The 24,717-nt window shown below is 41.4% G+C and overlaps 1 protein-coding gene across 1 annotated transcript in view; it reads right to left on the bottom strand.

Moving 5' to 3' along the window:
• Positions 1-7,578: 7,578 nt before the first annotated feature.
• poc1b (POC1 centriolar protein B) overlaps positions 7,579-24,717 on the bottom strand; it is a 103,135-nt gene continuing 85,996 nt past the window's right edge. The window contains exons 11-12 of the mRNA XM_072268162.1: positions 23,775-23,978; positions 7,579-8,245 (exon numbers count right to left, since the gene is read on the bottom strand). Coding sequence (XP_072124263.1) covers positions 8,147-8,245; positions 23,775-23,978 — 303 coding nt within the window. The 3' untranslated portion in view covers positions 7,579-8,146. The remainder of the gene's footprint in view (positions 8,246-23,774; positions 23,979-24,717) is intronic.

Genomic DNA, 24,717 nt, shown 5'->3' with positions numbered 1-24,717 from the left:
TGGGTATATTTAAAGTCAATGTTGATACAGTCTTGATTGGTAAGAGTCTCAAAGGTTACGGGGAGAAGACAGGAGAATGGGGCTGAAATGAATAATATAAGTATTAGCCATGACTGAGTGGCAGTGTGTTGCCACCTTTGGGCACTGCAGGGTCAACCTGGAAATCCTAGCATGTCACAGAATTGACACCCTTAACCACCTTCCACTATTGGAAGATCAAGTGTAAAGGGATAGTAGGTGAGACTCTTAACAATGTAGTTGTACCGGAGGATCCTGGAGTATTAAGTTCATAGCTCCCCGAAAGTGACTGTACAGATTGACAGGTTAGTAAAGGTGTTGTACAGCGTACTCACCATTATTAGTCAAAGTATTGAGTTTAAGAGTCAGTACATCGCAGCTTTCTAAGGCTCTACGTAGGTCACATCAGGAGTTCTGCACTCAGTTCTGGTCACCCTATTATTAGAAGAATATGGAGGCTTTGAAAAGGGTGCAGAAGAGCTTCATCAGGATTCTGGCTGGATCAGAGCACAATGGTTGAACAGGTTTGGGCTGTTTTCTCTGCAGTAGCATGGGCTGAGAGACCTGATAGGAGTTTATAAAAGTCGGATAGATTTGGGCAAAGGAGTGGCAGATGGAATATAGTGAAAAGGAATGTATGGTCATGCACTTTGGGAGAAGAAATACAAGTGTGGACTGTTGTCCAAATGGGGAGAAAATACAGAAATCAAAGATACAAAGGGACTTGGGAGTCTTGTGCAGGATTCAATATAGATTAATGTCCAGGTAAGGAAGTCAAATGCAATGTTAGCATTCATTTTGAGGGGACTAGGATATAAAAGCAAGGATGTAAGGTTGGAGTTTTATAAAAGCCTTGTTCTGACTGATCTTGGTGCATTGTGAGAAATTTTGGGCCTCTTATCTAAAATACGATGTGTATTTGAGAGGGTCCAGAGGAGGTTCATGAGAATGATCCTGGGGAATGAGAGGGTTGATGTACAAGGAGTGTTTGATGGCTCTGGGCCTATACTCACAGGAGTTTAGAAGAACAAAAGGCCTAGATAGAATGTACGTGGAGAGGTTGTTTCCTGTAGTGGGGGAATCTGGGTCCAGAGGGCATAGCCTCAGAATAAAAGGATGTCCCCTTAGAACAGAGATGAGGAGGAATTTCTTTAGCCAGAGGGTGGTGAATCTGTGGAATTCATTGCTGCAGACAGCTGTGGAGGCCAAATCACTGGGTATATTTAAAGCAGAGATTGACAGGTTCTTGATTATAAGGGGATCAGAGGTTATGGGGAGAAGGCAGGAGAATGGGGTTGAGAGGGATAATAAATTTGCCATGATGGAATGGCTGGGCACACTCAATGGGTCGAATGGCCTAGTTCTACTCCTATGTCTTATGGTCTAAAGTTACGAGAAGGATCAATAAAGCAAACAGCTGATATTCCCCCTCCCCCTCCACCCGGGTCTAATTGTCTAATATTAGAGGGCATAAATTTAAGTGAAGATGAGGCAAGTTTAAAGGAGATTTATAAGGCAAGTTTCTTATGCACACAGTTGATGGCAGCTAAAATTGGGCATACAGGATATGGATCATCTAGGAACTAGTTTAGTTCGGCAATAAATGATTAATTATTTCAGCAGAACATCATGGCCAAAGGACCTCTTTCTGTGCTGCTTCATTCACTTGCCCTTGCTCTCCCCACCCACGCTGGTCTTCACTGCAATCACTTGACCACATGGATCTCGTACAGTCCACACCATGACTCTTTGACTTCCCTCCAGCTCCACCCCCACCATGATTTGCAGAGGTCCCTGATGCAAGCCTCAAGTTTCTACCCACTCTTCCCCTCATCACTGACCTCATTCTTGACTGGATACTCAAAGCTATTACTCTCCCCAACTCCCAACTTAAGGCATGGCTCCTGATGTTTCTTCCACACAGCCCATGTACTGTAAATTCCCCATGCACACACTCCAATCCCATCAACCTTGATCTGCAGGCACCAAAACCTGTCATTGCCTTCCCTACAAAACTCAACCACACAGCTGCCTACTGTACAGCATCTTTTTAACTAAGAGATGCAAAACCTTGTTTGGTTAACTTAGGTGTAGCTATGATTCACTGTAATGTTTTCCAATGCCCTTTCTTATGTTAGTTCTGACCTAGGACCTGACATTGCAACAGTAGTGGTTTCCAACTGAAATATTACCGATCAATGTAATCTATGTTGGTGGCAACAACCAGAATCGGATCTAATACTACTGACATGCGTCATGAAATTTATTGTTTTGCAGCAGCAGTACATCACAATACATAATAAAGAAACTGAATAAGTAATGCAAAAAGAGACCAAAAAAGTCAGGTGGTGTTCATAGGTTCATTATCCATTCAGAAATCTGATGGCAGAGGGGAAGAAGTTGTTCCAGAAACATTGAGTATGTGTCTTCAGGCTCCTATACCTCATCCTTAATGGTAGCAATGAGAAGAGGGCATGTCCTGGGCGATGGTGGTCTTTCATGATATATGCCGCCTTTCTGTGGCATTGCCTTTTGAAGGTGTCCTCGATGCTGGGGAGGCTAGCGCTCACGATGGAGGTGGTTCAGTTTACAACTTTCTGCAGCTTTTTCCAATCCTGGACAGTCGCCCCTCTATACCAGACAGAGGTGCAACCAATTAGAAGGCTCTCCACAGTATTGCAAGAGTCTTCGGTGACATACCATGTCTTCACAAACTCCCACTGTCGTGCCTTCTTTGTAATTATATCAATATGTTAAGCTCAGGATAGATCTTCAAAGTGGTTGACACCTAGGAACTTGAAACTGTTCACCCCTTGATGAGGACTGGTGTGTGTTCACTCAACTTAACCTTCCTGATGTCCACAATCAATTCTTTGGTCTTACTGATACTGAGTGCAAGGTTGTTGCTGTTGCAACACCACTCAATCAGCTGATTGATCTCGGCCTCCTCCTTGTCAGCATCTGAAATTCTGCCAACAATAATTGTGTCATCGGCAAATTTATAGATGTGGCTGTCAGTGGTTGTGTTTATGAAGAACATGATTACAATTTTGCTGCCAGGGTGAAGTCATTTATGTCATTAACATTGATGAGAATGGACTACTGTACTACAGGATGTGACAGGAAGCTAGTGAAACTTGGCAAAGGAGCAGTTTTCGACTTTAAAGAATTTTCATCTCATCATCATGCCCAAAATATTTAAAAACCAATGAAATGTTCTTAATGTGCAGTCAAATTTTTAATATAGAAATTAGGAAATAAATTAGTTCTTCATTGCTTGGTAATGGAATAAGTAATAAATAAGCAGGGCACCAGCATTCTGGCAAGCAGGTTTGCCTCTGCAACACAGGTGTGTTTAAACTAAGTAGTGATGGGGAGGGACGAACTGGAAACATAAGGATGGAGATAAAGGGAAAGTGAGAATAAGAAAAGTTAAGAAAGACAGCAGAATCAACAGAGCAGAAAGCTCAAGAAGAGATCGTACAGTACGGCCAAGTGAAATCGGAATTGATATGGGAGGTGAGGGGAGTAATGAATTAAAAGTTATTATATATGAATGCACAGAGTATAAGAAATTCAGCTTGAGGCACAGTTGGAAATTGGTAAGTATGATGTTGTGGGAATAACAGAGACATGGCTTCAAGTGGACAAGGCCCGGGAAATGAATATTCAAAGATATACGTCCTATCGAAAGGACAGACTGATGGGCAGAGGGGCTGGGGTGGCTCTGTTGGTTAGGAACGATATTCAGTCCCTTGCGAGGGGGGACATTGAATCAGGAGACGTAGAGTCAGTATGGATAGAACTGAGAAGTTCTAAGGGTAGAAAGACCCTAATGGGGGTTATCTACAGGCCCCAAACAGTAGTCTGGATGTAGGGTGCAAGTTGAATCAAGAGTTAAAATTGGCATGTCGCAAAGGTAATGATACAGTTGTTATGGGGGACTTCAACATGCAGGTAGACTGGAGGAATCAGGTTGGTACTGGACCCCAAGAAAGGGAGTTTGTGGAGTCCCTCCGAGATGGATTCTTAGAACAGCTTGTACTGGAGCCTACCAGAGAGAACGCAATTCTAGATTTAGTGTTGTGCATGAACTGGATTTGATCAGGGACCTCGAGGTAAAGGAGCCATTAGGAGGTAGTGACCATAATATGATAAGTTCTAATCTACAATTTGAGAGGGAGAAGGGAAACTCGGAAGTGTCAGTATTACAGTTGAACAAAGGGAACTATGGTGCTATGAGGGAGGAGCTGGCCAAAGTTCAATGGAACAATATCCTAGCAGGGATGACACTGGAACAGCAATGGCAAGTGTTTCTGGGAATAATGCGGAAGGTGCAGGATCAGTTCATTCCAAAGAGGAAGAAAGATCCTAAGGGGAGTAAAGGGAGGCCGTGGCTGACAAGGGAGGTAATGGACAGTATAAAAATAAAGGAGAAGTAGTATAACATAGCAAAGACAAGTGGGAAGCCGGAGGATTGGGAAACCTTTAAGGAACAACAGAAGGTAACTAAAAAGGCAATACGCGGAGAAAAAATGAGGTACAAAGGTAAACTAGCCAAGAATATAAAGGAGGATAGTAAAAGCTTCTTTAGGTATGTGAAAAGGAAAAAAAAAAGTTAAGACCAAAATAGGGCCCTTGAAGACAGAAGCGGGTGAATTTATTATGGGTAACAAGGAAAAGGCAGACAAGTTGAACAGGTAACACACATCAAAGTTGCTGGTGAACGCAGCAGGCCAGGCAGCATCTCTAGGAAGAGGTACAGTCAACGTTTTGGGCCGAGACCCTTCGTCAGGACTAACTGAAGGAAGAGCTAGTAAGAGATTTGAAAGTGGGAGGGGGAGGGGGAGATCCAAAATGATAGGAGAAGACAGGAGGGGGAGGGATGGAGTCAAGAGCTGGACAGGTGATTGGCAAAAGGGATATGACAGGATCATGGGACAAGAGGCCCAGGGAGAAGGAAAAGGGGGAGGGGGGAGAAACCCAGAGGATGGGCAAGGGGTATAGTCAGAGGGACAGAGGGAGAAAAAGGAGAGAGAGAGAGAGAAAGAATGTGTGTATATAAATAAATAACGGATGGGGTACGAGGGGGAGGTGGGGCCCTCCCACTTTCAAATCTCTTACTAGCTCTTCCTTCAGTTAGTCCTGACGAAGGGTCTCGGCCTGAAACGTCGACTGTACCTCCTCCTAGAGATGCTGCCTGGCCTGCTGCGTTCACTAGCAACTTTGATGTGTATTGCTTGAATTTCCAGCACCTGCAGAATTCCTCGTGTTTGAGTTGAACAGGTACTTTGGATCTGTCTTCACTAGGGAAGACACAAGCAATCTCTCAGATATAATAGTGGCCAAAGGACCTAGGGTAATGGATGAACTGAAGGAAATTTATATTAGGCAGGAAATGGTGTTGGGTAGGTTGTTGGGTCTGAAGGCTGATAAGTCCCCGGGACCTGATGGTCTGCATCCCAGGATACTTAAGGAAGTGGCATTAGAAATCGTGGAGGCATTGGTAATCATTTTCCAATGTCCTATAGATTCAGGATCAGATCCTGTGGATTGGAGGGTGGCTAATGTTGTCCCTCTCTTCAAGAAGGGAGGAAGAGAGAAAGCAGGGAATTATAGACCAGTTAGCCTGACGTCAGTGGTGGGAAAGATGCTAGAGTCAATTATAAAAGATGAAATTACGACACATCTGGATAGCAGTAACAGGATGGGTCCGAGTCAGCATGGATTTACGAAGGGGAAATTGTGCTTTACTAATCTGGAATTTTTTGAGGATGTAACTATGAAAATTGACAAGGGAGAGCCAGTGGATGTAGTGTACCTGGACTTTCAGAAAGCCTTTGATAAAGTCCCACATAGGAGATTAGTGGGCAAAATTAGGGCACATGGTATTTGGGGCAGAGTACTGACATGGATTGAAAATTGGCTGGCTGACAGAAAACAAAGAGTAGCGATTAACGGGTCTCTTTCGGAATGGCAGGCGGTGACCAGTGGGGTACCGCAGGGTTCAGTGCTGGGACCGCAGCTGTTTACGATAGATATTAATGACTTAGATGAGGAAATTAAAAGTAACATTAGCAAATTTGCCGATGACACAAAGCTGGGTGGCAGTGTGAAATGTGAGGAGGATGTTATGAGAATGCAGGGTGACTTGGACAGGCTGGGTGAGTGGGCAGATGCAGTTTAATGTGGGTAAATGTGAGGTTATCCACTTTGGTGGTAAGAACAGGAAGGCAGATTATTATCTAAATGGAGTCAAGTTAGGAAAAGGGGAAGTACAACGAGATCTAGGAGTTCTTGTACATCAGTCACTGAAAGCAAGCATGCAAGTACAGCAGGCAGTGAAGAAAGCTAATGGCATGCTGGCCTTCATAACAAGGGTAATTGAGTATAAGAGCAAAGAGGTCCTTCTGCAGCTGTACAGGGCCCTGGTGAGACCACACCTGGAGTACTGTGTGCAGTTTTGGTCTCCAAATTTAAGGAAGGACATGCTTGCTATTGAGGGAGTGCAGCGTAGGTTCACAAGGTTAATTCCCAGGATGGTGGGTCTGTCATATGTCGAAAGATTGGAGCGACTGGGCTTGTATACTCTGGAATTTAGAAGGCTGAGAGGGTATCTTATTGAAACATATTATTAAGGGATTGGACATGCTGGAGGCAGGAAGCATGTTCCCGCTGATGGTTGAGTCCAGAACCAGAGGCCACAGTTTAAGAATAAAGGGTAGGCCATTTAGCACGGAGTTGAGGAAGAACTTTTTCACCCAGTGAGTGGTGGATATATGGAATGCTCTGCCCCAGAAGGCTGTGGAGGCCAAGTCTCTGGATGCTTTCAAGAAAGAGATGGATAGAGCTCTTAAAGATAGCAGAATCAAAGATTATGGGGATAAGGCAGGAACTGGATACTGATTGTGGATGATCAGCCATGATCACAGTGAATGGCGGTGCTGGTTCGAAGGGCCGAATGGCCTACTCCTGCACCTATTGTCTAGTGTCTAAATAATCTAAATGCAAGTGTTTCTGCAGATGCTGGAAATCCAGAGCAACACACACACATAACGCTGTAGGAATACAGGAGGTCAGGTAGCACCTGTGGAAGGGAATAAACAAAGTTTCAGGCAGAGACTCTTCATCAGGACTCTACCTGAAAGGTCGAATGTTTACCGCTTTCCATAGATGACGCCTAACCTGATGAGTTCCTCCAGCATTTTGTTTGTGTAACAGATAACATTTTGTTTTTGCTGTGGGATAACTGATGCCAAGAACACTGGCAATAACTTCACCTGGTCTACTTTGAATGATGCCGTGGGGTCCTTTCTTCCAAGCTGAGACAGCAGGTAGGATCTGGTCTAATGTCTCATCTGAAGGATACTCTACAATGCTGCTCTGAAATGCTGGCCTGGCTCTGATGCATAGAAGGTGTTAGGAACTCACCACATTTAAACTCTAAAGTACAAAATGATATGTGCAATTCAGCTAATTAGTTTGACCAATTAACATCAATTGATATATCAGTGAAAACTTTCCTTAAAAATTCTGTTTCCATGTCAATGTATTTCATGATAACAATTTTTTTTATTAAAAAGTTGTTTTAAAATAAGTGTTTTACAGAACACTATTAGCTTATGACACAATAAAAATTCTTTCATTAATTTGAATCTTACAAATGAATCTATAAAAATTTAAAGTGAGTTTTTCAAGTAGTTTTGGAGGAACATGTGGAAAATTAGTCACTTTCAGATGCACTTTCTTCTTGATTACATGCATCTGAATATATAGTCTTGTATGTGCCATATCTTGCAAAGTATAACCATGTATTCTCCATAATAAAGAGTTGACCTGCATTGGAAAGGAAATCCCATGATTGAGAAGCGCTCAAGTGTTCCACTCTCTCCATGTATTTTGTGGAAATCAAACATTTGGAAGCATTATACACGAGAGGATAATTAAAGAGCCCAGAGATTTGGTAGAAGCTGTTTTAAGGTTTCAGTGCAAGGACTCAGTCATATTCAAGTGGAGCCCACACTCCGTAAGTAAGGAAAGGCTCAATGTTGAAGCATTGTTTTCAACAGAAAGCCATATTTAAATACAGGAGGCTCGAAGTCCAAATCTCTTGAGGTTTTTTACTTAACTAGGATGGTCTTTCTTGCAGCGTAGTGCTTTGGTTATCCAGGCACTCCTGTAACTTATCTTCAGTCAATGTTAAACGCTGCTCTAAGATCGACACAGTCTGGAAACAAAGAGCAATAATTAATTATTTGTACATTTCAGTGCAGGATAGGTACAGATGACAGCATATTGTCTACTTGGGAGGGGCATGGAAGTTCTATTATCTCATCTTTGAAGGAAATTATTCAGAAGTCCTTAAGTGTTTGGAATTAGATAAGCTTTATCAAGATATACACTGAAATGCACTGTTTGCCTCAACTACCAACACAATCCAAAAATTGTGCTGGGGGCAGCCTGCAGGTGTCACCATGCTTCTAGTGTCTTAATGATAGCGGAGTCAAGGAATATGGGGATAAGGCAGGAACGGGGTACTGATTGTGGATGATCAGCCATGATCACAGTGAATGGCGGTGCTGGCTCAAAGGGCTGAGTGGCCTACTCCTGCACCTATTGTCTATTGACATAGCATGCCCGCAATTTACGAATCCTAACCCACACAATGTGGGAGGAAACTGGAGCACCTGCAGGAAACCCAGATGGCCATGGGGGAGCACTTACAAACTCTTTACAGACAGCAGCAGGAACTGAACCCCAATCGCAATTATTTATTTATTGAATCAGAATCAAGTTTATTATCACTGGCATGTGACGTGAAATTTGTTAACTTAGCAGCAGCAGCTCAATGCAATACATAATCTAGCAGAGAGAAAAAATAAATATAATAAGTAAATCAATTACGTATATTGAATAGACTAAAAAAAAGTGCAAAAACAGAAATATTGTAAATTTTAAAAAAGTGAGTTAGTGCCCAAAGATTCAAAGTCCATTTAGAAATCGGATGGCAGAGGGGAAGAAGCTGTTCCTGAATCACTGAGTGTGTGCCTTCAGGCTTCTGTACCTCCTACCTGATGGTAACAGTGAGAAAAGGGCATGACCCAGGTGCCGGAGGTCCTTTATAATGGACGCTGCCTTTCTGAGACAACGCCTCCTGAAGATGTACTGAGTACTTCGTACGCTAGTACCCAAGATGGAACTGACTAGATTTACAACCTTATGTAGCTTCTTTCAGACCTGTGAAGTAGCCCCTCCACACTTGACACCAGACAGTGATGCAGCCTGTCAGAATGCTCTCCATGATACAATTATAAAAGTTTTTGAGTGTATTTGTTGATATGCTAAATCTCTTCAAACTTCTAATAAAGTAAAGCTGCTGTCTTGCCTTCTTTATAACTACATCGATATGTTGGGACCAGATTAGATCCTCACAGATCTTGACACCCAGGAACTTGAAGCAGCTCACTCTCTCCACTTCTGATCCCTCTATCAGGATTGGTATGTGTTCCTTTGTCTTACCCTTCCTGAAGTCCACAATCAGCTCTGTCATCTTACTGACGTTGAGTGCCAGGTTGTTGCTGCGGCACCACTCCACTAGTTGGCATATCTCACTTCTGTACGCCCTCTTGTCACTGCCTGAGATTCTACCAACAATGGTTGTATCGTCAGCAAATTTATTGAAATACAGGGCTGAGCAGGTCCTTCCAGCTGTGTCACCCAGCAATCCCCGATTTAACCCTAACTTAATCACAGGGCACTTACAATGACCAATTAAGGTACTAACCACTACGTCCTTACTAGTGCTGTAAAGCATTATGCTAACCATTATGTTACTATGCCGCAGCATCAGCATACAAATGGAACTTTCCCAACTGAAATTTCATATTTTAGTCCCATTATTGAAATAAGTTGTCTTCAGGGATCAGGAAATTTAAATTCAAACCAGATTTATCAAATGCAAGTTACTGCCTTTAAAATTTTACTGGGTTATATAGACAAGTTTTGAGAGGGCAAGAATTATATAGTACAATGAGCACTTGAAAAGCTTGCATGCATTGTAACTTCAACAGTGAGCAGCAGGGCACACCTAGATTTGATTTCACTATGAGCTTTACCACCAATCTCCCAATTATCAGCGTTCTCAGAAACTGCTGTTTCGAGCTGAACCAGCCAGATATTACTTTTATCTTTCCTATTTCTATTGATTGGCTAGTAGATGTCAGTGCAGACTTGGTGGGCACTAGGACCTTTTTCCATGCTGTATCCCTCTTTATGATCCATTCAATCCCCTACCCATACTTAGACAGGCCAAGTGGCCTGTTTCCGTGCTGTAATGCTCTATGACTCCATTGAACTGTGCAAAATGTCCTCCAGTTTACAATAGCTGTTATCTTTTTCTCTGACCTCCGACCTCTAACTCTTCAACTGAGTACAAGTTGCTTTGACTTTACTTTCTGTTTCAGTTTATCACCCAACTTTGTTTCTGGTAAGCGTTCTAACCACAGCATCCAGTCCTCCAACCCAAAGCTCAATATAAGTTTTTTGAAAAAAAAACTTTCCCTGGTGAAAGTACCATGAATACTTCCTCCATAAATGCTTGTTATAGTCAACTGGAAATAGAGGTTTGTCACAAAGGTTTATCCATCTTACCCAAGTGATTGAATCAGAAGGTTATTGAAAACCAGGAACCTTGAGGTTGGAAGGTAAAAATCTGAGAATTGCTCACAATTGGCAGCTTGATTGGAGCAATGTTTTAATTAGCAGTGCTGTAAAGTACAGCAATCACTGGCCAGACATGTTGTTCATCTCAGTATTTTTCCACTGGTTTGTTTGAACTGCATAATGTAGAAATCATAGTTTAGCTGCTTCTTAATGGCGTAAACCAATAACTTCGAAGGGAAATTTGGCAAGCCACAGCATTGTGCTTTCAGCGGTAGTTGTGATCATCAGCAATGGAGAAATATACTCTGCCACATTATAGTCCTAGACAGATGTTGAAGTCAAGGCAGTCCTAATACAATCACCTACTTTGCTACTGATTGAAACTTATCTGTTGTGAAGACAAAGGATGTCATTGAACCTTAGACTAACTACCACACCCATGTGTCTTGGCTCTTCGATGAAGTTAATTCTTCCCACTCTTCTCTTCTTCCTCATCAGCTCCATAAATAAATATTCGGAGGGAGGGAATGTAACTTATAACATAAAATTCTGGGGGAACTCAGCATCTATGGAGGGGGACAAACAGTTGATGTTTCAGGCTGAGACCCTTCATCAGGATCGGAAAGGAAGGAGGAAGAAGCGAGAATAAGGTGGGGGTGGTGGTGGGGAATGAGCACAAGCTGGCAGGTGATGAAGATTTCCAGCATCTGCGGGATGCAGCTCTCTTACTTATGTAAATCACGAATGCAAGTTACGATTGAAACTGCTTTCATTGCCCTTTCAGGCAGTGTGTTCGTCTTGCTGTACAAAAGGATATGTTTGCTTATGTTGGCTCTGGCTCGTTTATGAATTACCGTTCATGAATAGTATTCATCCTAGCTGATGTCTAAACTTGCTGTCACTTGGAACGTGAAACAGCTTCTTTCTTCCTACTCATCAGAACCATTCATGATGTTTAGACCCAAATCTGGTCTTAACTTGTTCTGGTTCAAGAATGACTCAGGGTTCTCATTCAATCTTGGTCTGCCTTAGATTAATCTCTTTAACATCTTTTTCAAACTGAAATATTGAAAGCTAAACTTAGTGATTCATATTTCATCTGAATGAAAAATCCACAGTATTCTATGGCCTCCATCTACACTTCTTATTGCCTTTGTAAATCAACGTAATCCAAGACTACACACACCTTGGACATTCACTCCTTCCCCCCCCCCCCCCCACTGGGCAGAAGTCCGAACGTACTCGTATGACCAGGACAAGGGATAACTTCTATACTACTGTTATAAAACTACTGACTGGTCCCCTAGTATGAAAAGGTAGACTCTTGGCCTCACAATCTACCTCATTATGGTCTTGCACTTTACCTGTACTGCACTTTCTTTGTAAAAATTATTCTGCATTCTGTATTGTTTTCCTCTGCCATCCCTGATACATGTGACAATAATAAACAAACTTAAAATTTAATTTGCCTAGTTGCCTTGTATTATAATGCTATTACATTCTACTTTGTCTTAGTAGTATCCTGTATGCCTGCTGCTGTTTCTCCCATCTATTTTGATCTTTCAGATCTCCAAGTTATACTTTAAGGAACAAAAAGGAGAATTCTGGAAAAATTCAGTGGCCCAGTGAGCATTTTGCGGAGGGAAAAGGTGCAAGTTGACATTTTAGATTGAGATCCTGCATCAGGACAGAGGGCAAGTTGCAAGTTTGTAGCAGTAGGGAAGTGGGATAGAGGCTAGTAGGTGGGACCAGATGGGGAGAGAACAATGGGGAGATGTAACAAGGTGGGGGAAATGGGAATAGTGAACCAAGGGAGGAAAAACTAGGTGGATAATTGAGTGCATATGGGAGGGCAGCACAAAGATGTGGTTACCTCAAATTAGAATATTCAGAGCTCATACTGTTGGATTGTGAGCTACCAAAGTGGACATGAAATATTGTTTTTCCAACTTGTTTTGGTCACTCTGAAGCAACGGAGAAGGCTGCGGACAGACAAGTCAATGTGGGAGCGGAAAGGAGAGTTAAAATGACATTGTAGTTCAGTGGTTAGCATGTCCCTATTACATAGTCAGAGACCAGGGTTCAATTCCTGCTGCTGTGTATAAGGAGTTTGTACGTTCTCCCCGTGACCACGTGGGCTTCCTCCGGGTGCTCTGATTTCCTCCCACATCCCAAAGTAATACAAGTTAGAGTTAGTAAGTTGTGGGTATGCCAGGTTGGTGCCAAAAACATGGTAACACTTCCAGGCTGGCCCCAGCACATCCTTGGACTGTGTTGGTCACTGATGCAACAGACACATTCCCTGCATGTTTTGATGTACATGTGATAAATAAAACTAATCTTTAAGACCTTTAATATCTGACATATAACCAGAAGGATGCGATGGCTGTCACTGACAGAGGGCAGGTGAAATTAAATGTAAACCAGGTGACTGGTTTTCTACAGCTAAAATAAGTAATAATAATTTCTCCTTATACATGCCTTGCATCTTTTGCCCATCATTTGGAATATGTTCTGGAATCACTTGCTAATGAGAACATTTATACTCTATTTATCATACCAACACCAATCATGATCTTGTACACTTCTATCATAATGGACACAATACTCTAGTTGTGGCTGAACAGATTCAACGTAATTTCCCTGGATTTGCACTGTGCCCCGATTACAACCTGCATCTCAGGATTTTGTATGCTTTACTAACCACATCTTTGGTGGGACTGTGAAAATACATCAGTAATGTAATATAACCATAATGCTGGAGGAACTCAGCAGGTCAGGCAGCATTTATAGAGGGGAATAAATAGTCAACGTTTCACACCAAGACCCTTCATCAAGATTTGGCCTGAAACACTGACTACAGTGTTTCTTTCCATAGATGTTGCCTGACCAGCTGAGTTCCTCCAGTACTTTGTATGCATAATTCCAGATTTTCAGCATTTGCAGAATCTCTCATGTTTTCATCACTAATGCGCAATGGTGCAACAGAAGCAGGAAACCACACACTGGAAATTTCACAATGACATTTTCAAACACACGCAAGATTAGAATGTGGTTATTTGTACTCATTCTCAACCCTGAGGGTCTGCCCAAGAGGTTTGGAGATACAAAATACAATCTCCCTTTCCTGTTGCATTTCTTGGTGAACATTTGACCTGCTGCCAATTTTCCAATGATCTAGAAACCAACTAGCAAGCCATCCAGATTATCATTCAGAATTTGTAATACACATTGAAAAAGTTACATGAAAACTTACTGGTGGGCCAAATCGTCTTTTGATCTTGGCCTATTTTGTTAAAACTGTAACACTTTCAATTAAAATCACACCACAGCAACTAATGCTGGGAGAATAATTGTATTGCATAAAGTTAACGATCTGTTTTAGCCCTGGAATTACTCCTTTCAATAACTCACTGTAAGTGCTGTTAGAGACAGAGACTGCCAAAACAGCTCACCCATTTTTACTCTAATGCTACCTTGACTCACATCTTCACATCCTTCATATCTTCACATCCCCATAATTGTATAGTAAGATACAAGACCATTCAGTCCATTGAGTCTGCTTTGCTATTCTCCTGCCTTCTCTTCAATAACCTTTGATTCCCTTACTAATCAAGAACCGATCAACCTCTTTATATATACCCAGAAACTTGGGTCCACAGCCATCTGTGACAATGAATTCCCCAGATTCACCATCCTCTAGCTAAAGAAGTTTCTCCTTTGTTCTCCTTCTATTCTGAGACTGTGCCCTTTAGTCCTAGAATCCCCCACAATTGGAAACATCCTCTGCACAACCACTCTATCTAGGCCTTTCAATATCAATGAATTTTCAATGAGAGCCCACCCACTCCAGAGTTTATTAGTCTCAAAGTCCATTGCCCCAATATGAAAGAGCCACGATTAAAACTCTTTCCTTGCCTTTTAGTTAAGCAACTTTCAATTTCAGCTTTTAAAATTAAAATATTTTGAAATCAACTTTCTTTACAATTCTTGTGATGGAATTTCTTCTCCTAAGCTTCTTTTGGAAAAGTACTAGAGAAATTGGAGACCGTACCAGGTCTCCAATCAGAAACATCATCTGGTTTGCTTCCCATATGCTGAGTATTTCCAGCACAAACACAAGAAAATCTGCAGATGCTGGAAATCCAAAGCAACACACACAACATGCTGGAGGAACTCAGCAGGCCATGCAGCATCTATGGAAAAAAGTTAACAGTCTATGTTTCAGGCCAAGACGTTGACTATTATTCTTTCTCATAGATGCTGCCTGGCCTACTGAGGTCCTCCAGTTTTTTTGTGTGTGTTGGTTTAGTATTTCCAGTACCTTCTGTTTCAGTTCTCCATACCTTTCCCATTTCTTTGGATGATACAGTTCACTTGTACAGATTAACAATGCAATGCACACAGTCTCATTAAAACAATTTATGATTTCTAAAACATTAAATTTCTGTTAAATAAATATACACTGGAAGATTAGGACAATTCCTGCACTTTACTTCATACAGCAATACATCAAGGACTAAATGAGCAAGTAAATCTCCTTTTATTGTCTTTTTTTATAAATCAATAAAACCCTGGCAGTTGATAATTATATTGTTACACATTCTTTCTATTTACCTTAATTACCATCCTGAAGTAAATTTAATTAGCAATGGTAACGTGCTAGACATCATTTAGCTTTACAGATCTGTAACTACCACTGAAGTAACAGCCTTGCTAATTATCAGCTTTTTAGATGCAATAAGAAATTCCTAAAGGAAACTTCCTCACCAATTATCAACTCTTTAAGCATGAAAAAAATCACCCACTTCATTCCCTAGTCACACTCTGGGAATCTCTTCCACATAGCCTGATTTATCAGTGCTAGATTAATTAATAGACCCCCACCTCCCCGTTTTGAAAATTTACAAAAGAAAATCTTCTTAGGCCATAAAACATAGGAGCAGAACTAGGCTATTCAGCCCATAGATTCTGCTCTGCCAGTCCATCACGGCTGATTTATTTTCCCTTTCAACCCACACTCCTACTTTAACCTTTCTCCCCATAACCTTTCACACCCTTACCAATCAAGATGGATGGCAGGGTGGAGATACATCTCTACCAAAGGAGGATGCTCCTTCCCTCCACTAGCCTGCAGGTCACCTTGGGACAAGATGTAGCACCTGATTAGCCCCCTCACCCCAAATCAGGGTCACATGAAGCCATGGGAGCAGGTGGCGAATGGTCGTCTGAGCAGCTGGTGCATATGTCATGTCCTGGTTATGTGACCTAACGTCAGGCATACAGTCTCTGAAGAGTACTGATAATGGCTGGAGTCACCAGTCTTGTAAAGGCACTGCCCAGGAGGAAATGACAAACCACTTCTGCAGAAAAGAATGCCAGCAACAATCATGGTCATAGATAGAGAAAATAATAAAACAATAGTGTGAAGGGGGTGTTCCCCACATGCAAAGACAGATGGAAGACCATGAATGTCCATGTCATACGGCACGGCACATAATGATGATGACTAATTAAGAACCTAACAAACTATCTTGCACTAATATTTGGAGCAAAAAAAATTCGGTTGCTGGAAATCTGAAATGAAAACAAGTGAAAAAGCATCCATGGGGAGAAAAACAGAGTCAATGTCAAGAACCCAAAGCCAGAGCTGGAAAATGTGAGAAGACACTTCAGAGAGGGATGGGTTGGGGCAGAGAGAACAGAGGATATGCCTTGAGCTAAAGAGCCAAGATCTCAATTATTTTAAAAAATGGAACTTAGAAGTAGAAAGAATAGAACCAAAATGAAATCAAAATGCATCTCATCCTTGGAGATGGATTTTAAAAATGGGTGGTTACTTGAAATTATTAAATTCAATTATCAAGACTGCAGGACTGCAATGTGCCCAGAGTGAAAATAAGTTGCTCCTGGAGGCCAAAGGCAGAGAGATCAGAATGGGAAGGGTACAGACTAGAAGCTTTGATCACCATTTCAGAATGGATGGAGATCAACTAAACTGTGTTTGATTTATTTCATGTATAGGAGACCGTATTGTGAGCAATGGAAGCAGTACACTAAATTGGAAGAAATGCCAGTGGACTGCTGCTTCACTTGGCACAGTTATTTGCCTCTCCCGATGGCATGGAGGTGGTAAAAGAACAGATGCTGTATCAGTCAAGAGGCAGTGGGAGAGTGCTATGAGAAAAGGTGCACTTCATGGTCAGTGGTTGTCAGTGCCGAATTCATAAGTACTCCTGCTCTTTGGCGAAGTTGAAGACAAAACAGATAAAATGGCTGTTGGTTAGACGTGGCCCACCAACTTCGTCGTTTAATGAGCCATCCTCCATAATGTCAACCACCATCCCCAGCTCTCCTCCTTCAGAATGCCAAGGGGACCGTTGCCTCAGACTCCCTGCTTTGATCCGCTGCTTTTACCAACCACGCCCCTTCTCATACCACTGCAGTTGATGCAATGCCTACCCTTTTTCCTCTTCCTTCCTCACCATCCAGAGATCCAATTCCTGCAGGTGAAGCAGTAATTTGCCTGCACTTCTTCCAATCCAGCGTACTGCATTTAATATTATTGGCCTCTCCTACACTGGGAGAGTGCTTTGAATAGCACCTCTATTCAGTCTGCAAGGATGACTCTGAACTTCTGTCTGCAGCATACTGTTAAATTCAATAAATAATTGACTTTAACAATAGCAATGTAAAGCATTGCACTAACTGAAATGCCTACTGTTTGTACTGTTCCATACTGTTAAATTCAATAAGTACATTTAACTATCTCAATTAACCACCTATTCATTGATGTGCTTGTCTTGCCATTTCAATGATTTTTTTCTCTCTACTGTCCCTAAGTGCTGTTTTTTTAAAGTAATAGTGACATTACTTAGGCCCGTACTGCCATTCTGAAACAACACACAAAACATTGGAGGAACTCCGCTGGTCAAGCAAAATCAATGCAGAGAAGTGGATAGTGGATGTTTTGGGTCAAGACCCTTCATGTGGACTGCAAGGTAGAGGGAAAATATCTAGTATAGAGGTAATGGGAAGGGGTGGACAAAAGCTGGCAGGTAATAGGTGGATTGGCAGATGGAGAAGCAGAGAGTGGGAGCAACGTCAGATGCAGGGATGTGACAAAGGACTGAGGATAATGTAATATGATAGGAGCAGAGGGTGGAAAATGGGATAATGGGAAGGTAGTTGAGAGGGGAGAGGGTGATGGGCAGATTAGGTGAAGGAAGGGTAAGAGACATGGTGATGGGGGCCAGGTGGATCTATTTACTACTTACTGACATTCTCCTTGTTTACTCCAGCTTCCCTACTTCTCCAACTTAAACACATTTATTTTCTCACTTTTCCAGTACAGACAAAGGATCCTGGATCTGAAAGGTTGGCCACCCAGCCCCAGTGGAAATGGCTTGACTAACTGAGTGTTTGCAATGTTTGTAGTTTTTGTTTTTTTGTTTCTTGTGCCTCCATGCATCCTCCATTTGTTGCTGAATCTATCCTGAGGTATAAAGCTGCTTTTATCTTGTGCTGGATAGACCTCTATCCCACCTTTCCACAAGTCCACGCAGCCAGGGAGAAATTAAGTCTGAAATTATTGGGTTCCTACTTCTTTTTCCCCAAAGTCCCCTCCCGAGTTCCTCAACAACTCCATCGAGTTTACTCTTGAAGTATATACATGGATCAGGGATCAACTTTATTCACAATATATGTATTCGAAATTCGTTGTGGTGTGTTGGTCAGGGTGAAACATACAACAAAAGACAAAAATATTCGACTATTATAAAGAATAAAGAATTATATGAAATGGAGGTTAAAGGGATTAAAGTGGTTAAACTATCTGTCAGATCTTTTACAATTCCATTATGTGCAATATAACAATCTGCTAAAATGGGTTACATTTAACATTAAGGGAATTTTCACTCATTTGTTGGTACAAAAGGGAGACAGTTGTCCTTTGTAGCAGTAGGTTTAATCAAGCAGACCCAAATTGACAACGTTTTTCATTCAAAAATGTCTCTTGCTGACAGTGTAATTGCAAACATCCTGGAAATCAGACTTCCCACATAACGGCAAATCAGGAGGGTAACCTGGAGGTCATGGTACTGGAATAGGAAGGCAGAGTTCAAATTCCACCACAGTAATTTGCAAAATGGGAAAATTGCTGAATTGTGGACTGGTACCAGAGAACTGTGATAGGCTTTCCAAATTCTGGTTTATCATTTATGCCTTTTGAGAGAACTCTAAAGCCATATCCTCAAAGAACCACCATCATCATCCCTATCCCTGTTCTTAGAACACGAAAGGGAGTTACACCACAGAGTGGTGAGGTGGTTGGCACATTATTAATTCCCATTCCCCCTGTTCCATTATTGCTTCAGCTGTTTGTCTACATTCTCTGAATTCCCTTCCTTCGTCCTTCCTTCCAGATTAGCATCACAATCCTGATTAAGGTCCCACTGTTCAACTGTATGTTTGACTTCAGTTTCTTCTTTCACCTCCTATGACATTATGTTCTGTTTAAAGCCCTTTAAAGAGTTTCATTTTATTGAGTAACTGCAACAGACATTCTTTGCTGTTATGACATGTGAGAGAGATGTAAAAGTCACAGGACCCTACAGCACAGTACAGGCCCTCCGGCCTACGATGTTGTGTTGACCTTTTAACCTATTCTAAAATCGATCTTCCCTCTTACATAAAACTCCAGTTTTCTATTATACATATGCTTAACTAAGAGCTTTTTAAATATCCCTAATGCATCTGTCTCTGCCACCACGTGGCAGTGCTTTCCACACAGCCACTACTCTGTGTAAAAAACAACCTGTGACATCCCTCCTATACTTTCCTCCAAATACCTTAATATTATTAGCTATAAAGTGGAAGCTCAAATTTAATTTCATGTTTGTCACTTCATATTGCACTGGATGCTTATGAGGGCTATGAGAATGGAATGGATTGAACATGATCTCAGATGATCGGTCTGTGTTGCAAAACGGCCTCAGATGACAAGGCTTGAACATTTCCAACATTTATGGTTATGTGGAAACCAACTACTTACATTGTGAGCCAGATTCTAGAGCCATTTAGAATACCATTTTGCATTGCTAAGCCTTTCTCAGTATCTAATGAGTAGAAGATGGGGGGTGACCACAGAAAACCACTCATAGCTGGATTCCAGAGCAACCGAAGCTCTGCTGGATTGAGTACAGAAAAACAGCAGCTGATATATAGACCACCCACAATCTAACTGAATGACAGGATTGGCATGATGGCCCAATAACTTATATGCAGTCCTGCAGATTGTGAAAATTCTGAGATAGCAAGCTATTCTCTTTGAAGCAAAGGAGGATGAGAAGTGACTTGATAGGGGTATACAAGACAATAAGAGGCATAGATAAAGCGGACAGCCAGAGATTTTTCTTCTCCAGGGCAGAAATAGTCAGAGGTAGTTTTTTTAAAAAAAACAAGAGTGGTGAGTGCATGGAATGTGCTGCTAAGGGTGGCGGTAGAGGCAGAATCATTAGAGATACAGGTTTCCCCCACTATCCGAAAGTAGAGTGTTCCTATGAAACCTTTCGTAAGCCAAAATGGCGTAAAGCAAAGAAGCAATTACCATTAATTTATATGGGAAAAATCTTTGAGTGTTCCCAGACCAAAAAAATACCTCCCGGTCATGGTAGTCTTTCTCGGGGTAAACACAAGTTTAAAGCGGGCGCCTTTTTTCTATACAAAGTAGAAATTATGTATGTACAGTGTAGTTTCACTTACCAGAATTGGGAATATTTAGCCAAAAACTGATACGTAGAAAAAAAAAATTGGCACGTACATGCATGCGCACACACCTGCCCGCGCAAGGCTTCACAGCCATGGTAGTCTTTCTCGGGGTAAACACAAGTTTAAGGCAGGCGCCTTTTATCGTAAAAGCGAACATCCTCTTCGGATTTCTTTCAGTTAGCGAAAACAGGTGCTAATGTAGGTCTTTTGTAAAAGCAAAGTGGCGTAAAGTGAACTTTCGTAAAGCGGGGGACACTTGTATTTAAGAGGGGCACATAGATGAAAGAAAAATGTAGGACTATGTAGGAGGGAAGGGTTAGAGTGATTTTAGAGTAGTCTAAACAGTCAGCACAACATAGCGAGCTGAAGGGGCTGCACAGCGCTATGCTGTTCTATGTTCTATTACTCAGACTCACTGTTTAGAGCAGTGGGGTCTGCAGGCATTACACACAAAAATTCCCACAGACCGATACAGAGGTTGAAAGGATTCTTCAGGAATCCTGACCAAAGGATTAGTCAACACCAATAAAGCAGGTTATGCACTCAGTAATTTCAGTGCTGTTTATGTGACTTCGCTATGCAGAGATTAATTGCCATTATTACATATTACTGCACTTTTAAGTAAGTTTCTTTAGATTGCCCTGGACATGTATAATACTTCAAAAACATAAGATTTTTCATGTGACTGCCTCTCAACTTGGAACTAGCTTCTTCAGAAGCTCCATGAGGTAGTTGATACCATAATATGTAGGTGGTCAAAGTGAAACCTCACTAAGCTTTACCCTGACATTTTAAACTGCAGTTACTTATCTTTAGCTGGAGATTGATTCAGTTTGTCAGCAAAAGTCTGGAAGGTTACAGCTTGAAGAGGAAAGACATACGTGTAAATTTTCTTTAGATTTTGCCTGTTTTGACTACACTGTGTTATGTTGTAGGGCTAGACATTTTTGTGGAGGTGGACAGGGGCTGCAGGCAACGGTTTAATTTTATTGTCTACACTGAATAAGATGCTGTAGCTTTCATGAATGTTAACCAAGAAATTCAGCTCTATACTGATGAGGATTTTGATGAAGGGTCTCAGGCTGAAGCATCGACTCTTTATTCCTTTCCATCGATGCTACCTGACCTGCTGAGTTCTTCCAGCATTTTGTGTGTGACTCTGATTTCCAGCATCTGCAGAATGTTTTGTGTTTACGAAGCTTCTGATTATTTCTTCTGGCTTGCTCACCTTTACGTTGAGCTACTTTTCACATCTTGGTCTGGCAGCTATCAAAAACTGTGTTTAACAGGCACACTGCCTCCCCTAGCTGTGTCCCAACTGTAAAGTTTCCAGGTGAAATTTCCCCCATTACTTTGATTACAGATAATTCTGATGGATAGAGTCACTATAGATTCCGCTAAATTTCTACGAAAGTACCGTGGAGAACATTCTAACTGGTTGCATCACTGCCTGCTATGAAGGGACCGATGAGCAGGATTGGAAAACGCTGCAGAGGGTTGAAGACTCAGTCAGCTCCATTGTGAGCACTAGCCTTCACGCACTGAGAAATCTTCAAAAGGCAATGCCTCAAGAAGGCAGCATCCATCACTGAGAACCCTCACCATTCAGGACGTGCCCTGTTCTCATTGATACCATTAGGGAGTAGGTACAACAGCATTACGACACACACACACACACACACACACACACACACACACATACACACACAGTGAATTCTGGAATTCTGGTTAATCAGGGCAGCCACTAATTTGGGACACTATGCTACTTAATTGGGGCAGGAGTCTTTCTAACTAACATTAGAGGTGTGTACTCGTCCAGCCATTAAACCTTGCACCGTGCTTAGAGTGAATAGTTTATAAAATAGGGCCAGCTGCATGTGCTTGTATTCAAAAAGCAGTGATTTTTGTCACTGATCTTTGGTGAGAAATAAGCAGCAAGACAATTCAGAAACGTCTTGCTCACTGTGGTTCCTAGTATTCAGGCTTGCAGATGCCAGAAACGGCTGGGACTGAAAATGAAACAATTTCACTACTTTAACAACTTAAGAATTTGAAGGTATCAATAATCAACTTGAACGTTACAATGAAAATGAAGATTTGGAGGATGTAATCGTTGATAACATTGTATGAAGGCAGTCCATGTCAAATTTGTTCATTTACAGTCTATCACAAGAAAGTGGCAGCATATACTGGATGAATTTCTTCGATACAACTAAGAATTAATACACAGTTTTATAGTAGTATTGATAGTGTTCTAATTTGTTCTGTATTTCTGTTAAATACATAATTCGTTCCTCAATTAAGTGGAAGTTTGCCTTTTTTTTAATACCTTTTTACTATTTTGATGAAACTTCGGCTAATTGGGGCAGCCGTTAACTGGGGCCAAATGCATATGTTCCAATGTGTCCTAATTAACTGGAAATCATTGTACATTTCTTATTGTAACTTACAGTATACTTCATGTATCCACTATAATGCTGCCACAAAACACCAAATCAAATTATATATGAGAGTGATAATAAACCTGACTCTGATTTAAAGATCTTATGCTTTTGCTGCACTCTTGAGTTATAAACTCAGTGCCAGCTGCTGCAGTCGCTCATGACCTTCCCTTTTGCTATGTTTGACTTACTTAAGCTCTTAGGTTGGGTGGTTTCATTATTTTGTAATAATTTTAAAAAAATTTAGAGATACAGCACAGTAACAGGTCCTGTTGGCCAAATGAGCCTTTGCTGCCCAATTGCCTGTGATCAATTAACCTAATAACTTGTACGTCTTTGGAATGTGGCAGGAAACTGGAGCACCCAGAGGAAACTCACAGACTCACAGGGAAAATGTACAAACTTCTTACAGACTGCGGTTGATTTGAACCTAGGTCACTGGTGCTGTAATAGCATTATGCTAAACACTACGCTACTTGTGCTGCTGCATCTAAATATTTTTCCTTTCTTCTATGTGCCAAAGGATTACATCTTTATAACCCCTTAGAAAGAAGCAGGCCTCCAGATGTTGGTTCCCCTTCACTTTTCCTCAGACTCATCTCTCCTTCCCATCTCTACTGTTGAGAATGAAAATGTGACCTTCTCTTCACCTACTTTCGTCCTCAGCTCAATAACCTTCAGGTTCGGCTTGACCTTCAGGTGCCTCATAGAACACCAATATCTCTACTACTGAATCGCAAATCATTGCTTGTGACTATCCATTATACATCCAGTACAAAAGAGCAATTTGAACAAGCATCAAAAGTCTCCCAAAATTAAAAAAGTTAAAAACTAAAAAATTTCCAACAAATCTGAAGTTGAATTTCTCAACATACATCCTCTCACCTGGGTTAAAACATCCAGTTGCTCCACAATGCGCCCCAATGTTTCGGTAAGTTCTGACGGGATTCCCGTGTGGTCTCTTTGAGAGCAGGCTGTGGGTTCATTGTTAACTGAGTCCAGTCGGTAGGAGTTGGCTGGCAAAGAGGGATCAATGGATCTGTTCTGGTTGGTTAAAAGTGAGCCCCAGTTTGTTTCCACCGGTCTTGACTGCAATTACAGAGAAGACAGAACATGGAAATTGTCATTCCTATGTTGCAATATGACGTGCACAAAGGCATCAGTCCACTTGTCTTCTTTTATGAAGTCCAAACCAAGCCAGATCAAACAATTTTCACAACTCGGTGAAATCTGGCAAAAGAGGAAACTAAGCAACAAAGCTTACAGTGTTCATGGAAAACTTAGCAACTCTTGAAAAATTCTATTTACATTTGCAACACATCTGTATCTCATTCACTAGATAGGTTCAAAAAGAAATCTGTTTATTACATAAAATAACTATCTGGTGTACAAGGTTTCTTTGTGCTTATGGAAGCCAAGTTGTCGGGGCCAGTTTTGGGGATGAGGCAATGAGGCAATCTGGGGAAAGAATTACTGAATCATCCATTTATGATCTGCCTTTATTTTTATTATATTTGAGTGCTTAATAATGTGCCAAGAATAGAATCCTTTCCTCATAGTAAGAACTTTTAACAATGGCCACGGCCAACAAAATAAAGCCTTCGACTTGTCGATCATTTGTGAATTATAAGAGAGATACTAATTTATATCATATAAAAATTGAATGCTTTGTACAGTGCACAGATCTTGACAGAAAGAGTTGTTCATATTTACGAGAAGAACAAACAATCCCATAACAACACTGCATGTTCTCATTCCCTCCTCTCCTTAGTACACTGTAAGAAAGAGCAATTGATCAATCTGTATTTCACACTTCCCTGATGCCACA

The sequence above is a fragment of the Mobula birostris genome, chromosome 9, assembly GCF_030028105.1.
Source record: "Mobula birostris isolate sMobBir1 chromosome 9, sMobBir1.hap1, whole genome shotgun sequence".
Taxonomy (NCBI): domain Eukaryota; kingdom Metazoa; phylum Chordata; class Chondrichthyes; order Myliobatiformes; family Myliobatidae; genus Mobula; species Mobula birostris.
The sequence above is the reverse complement of the archived record's forward strand: the minus strand, read 5'-3'. Positions and strand labels throughout refer to the sequence as shown.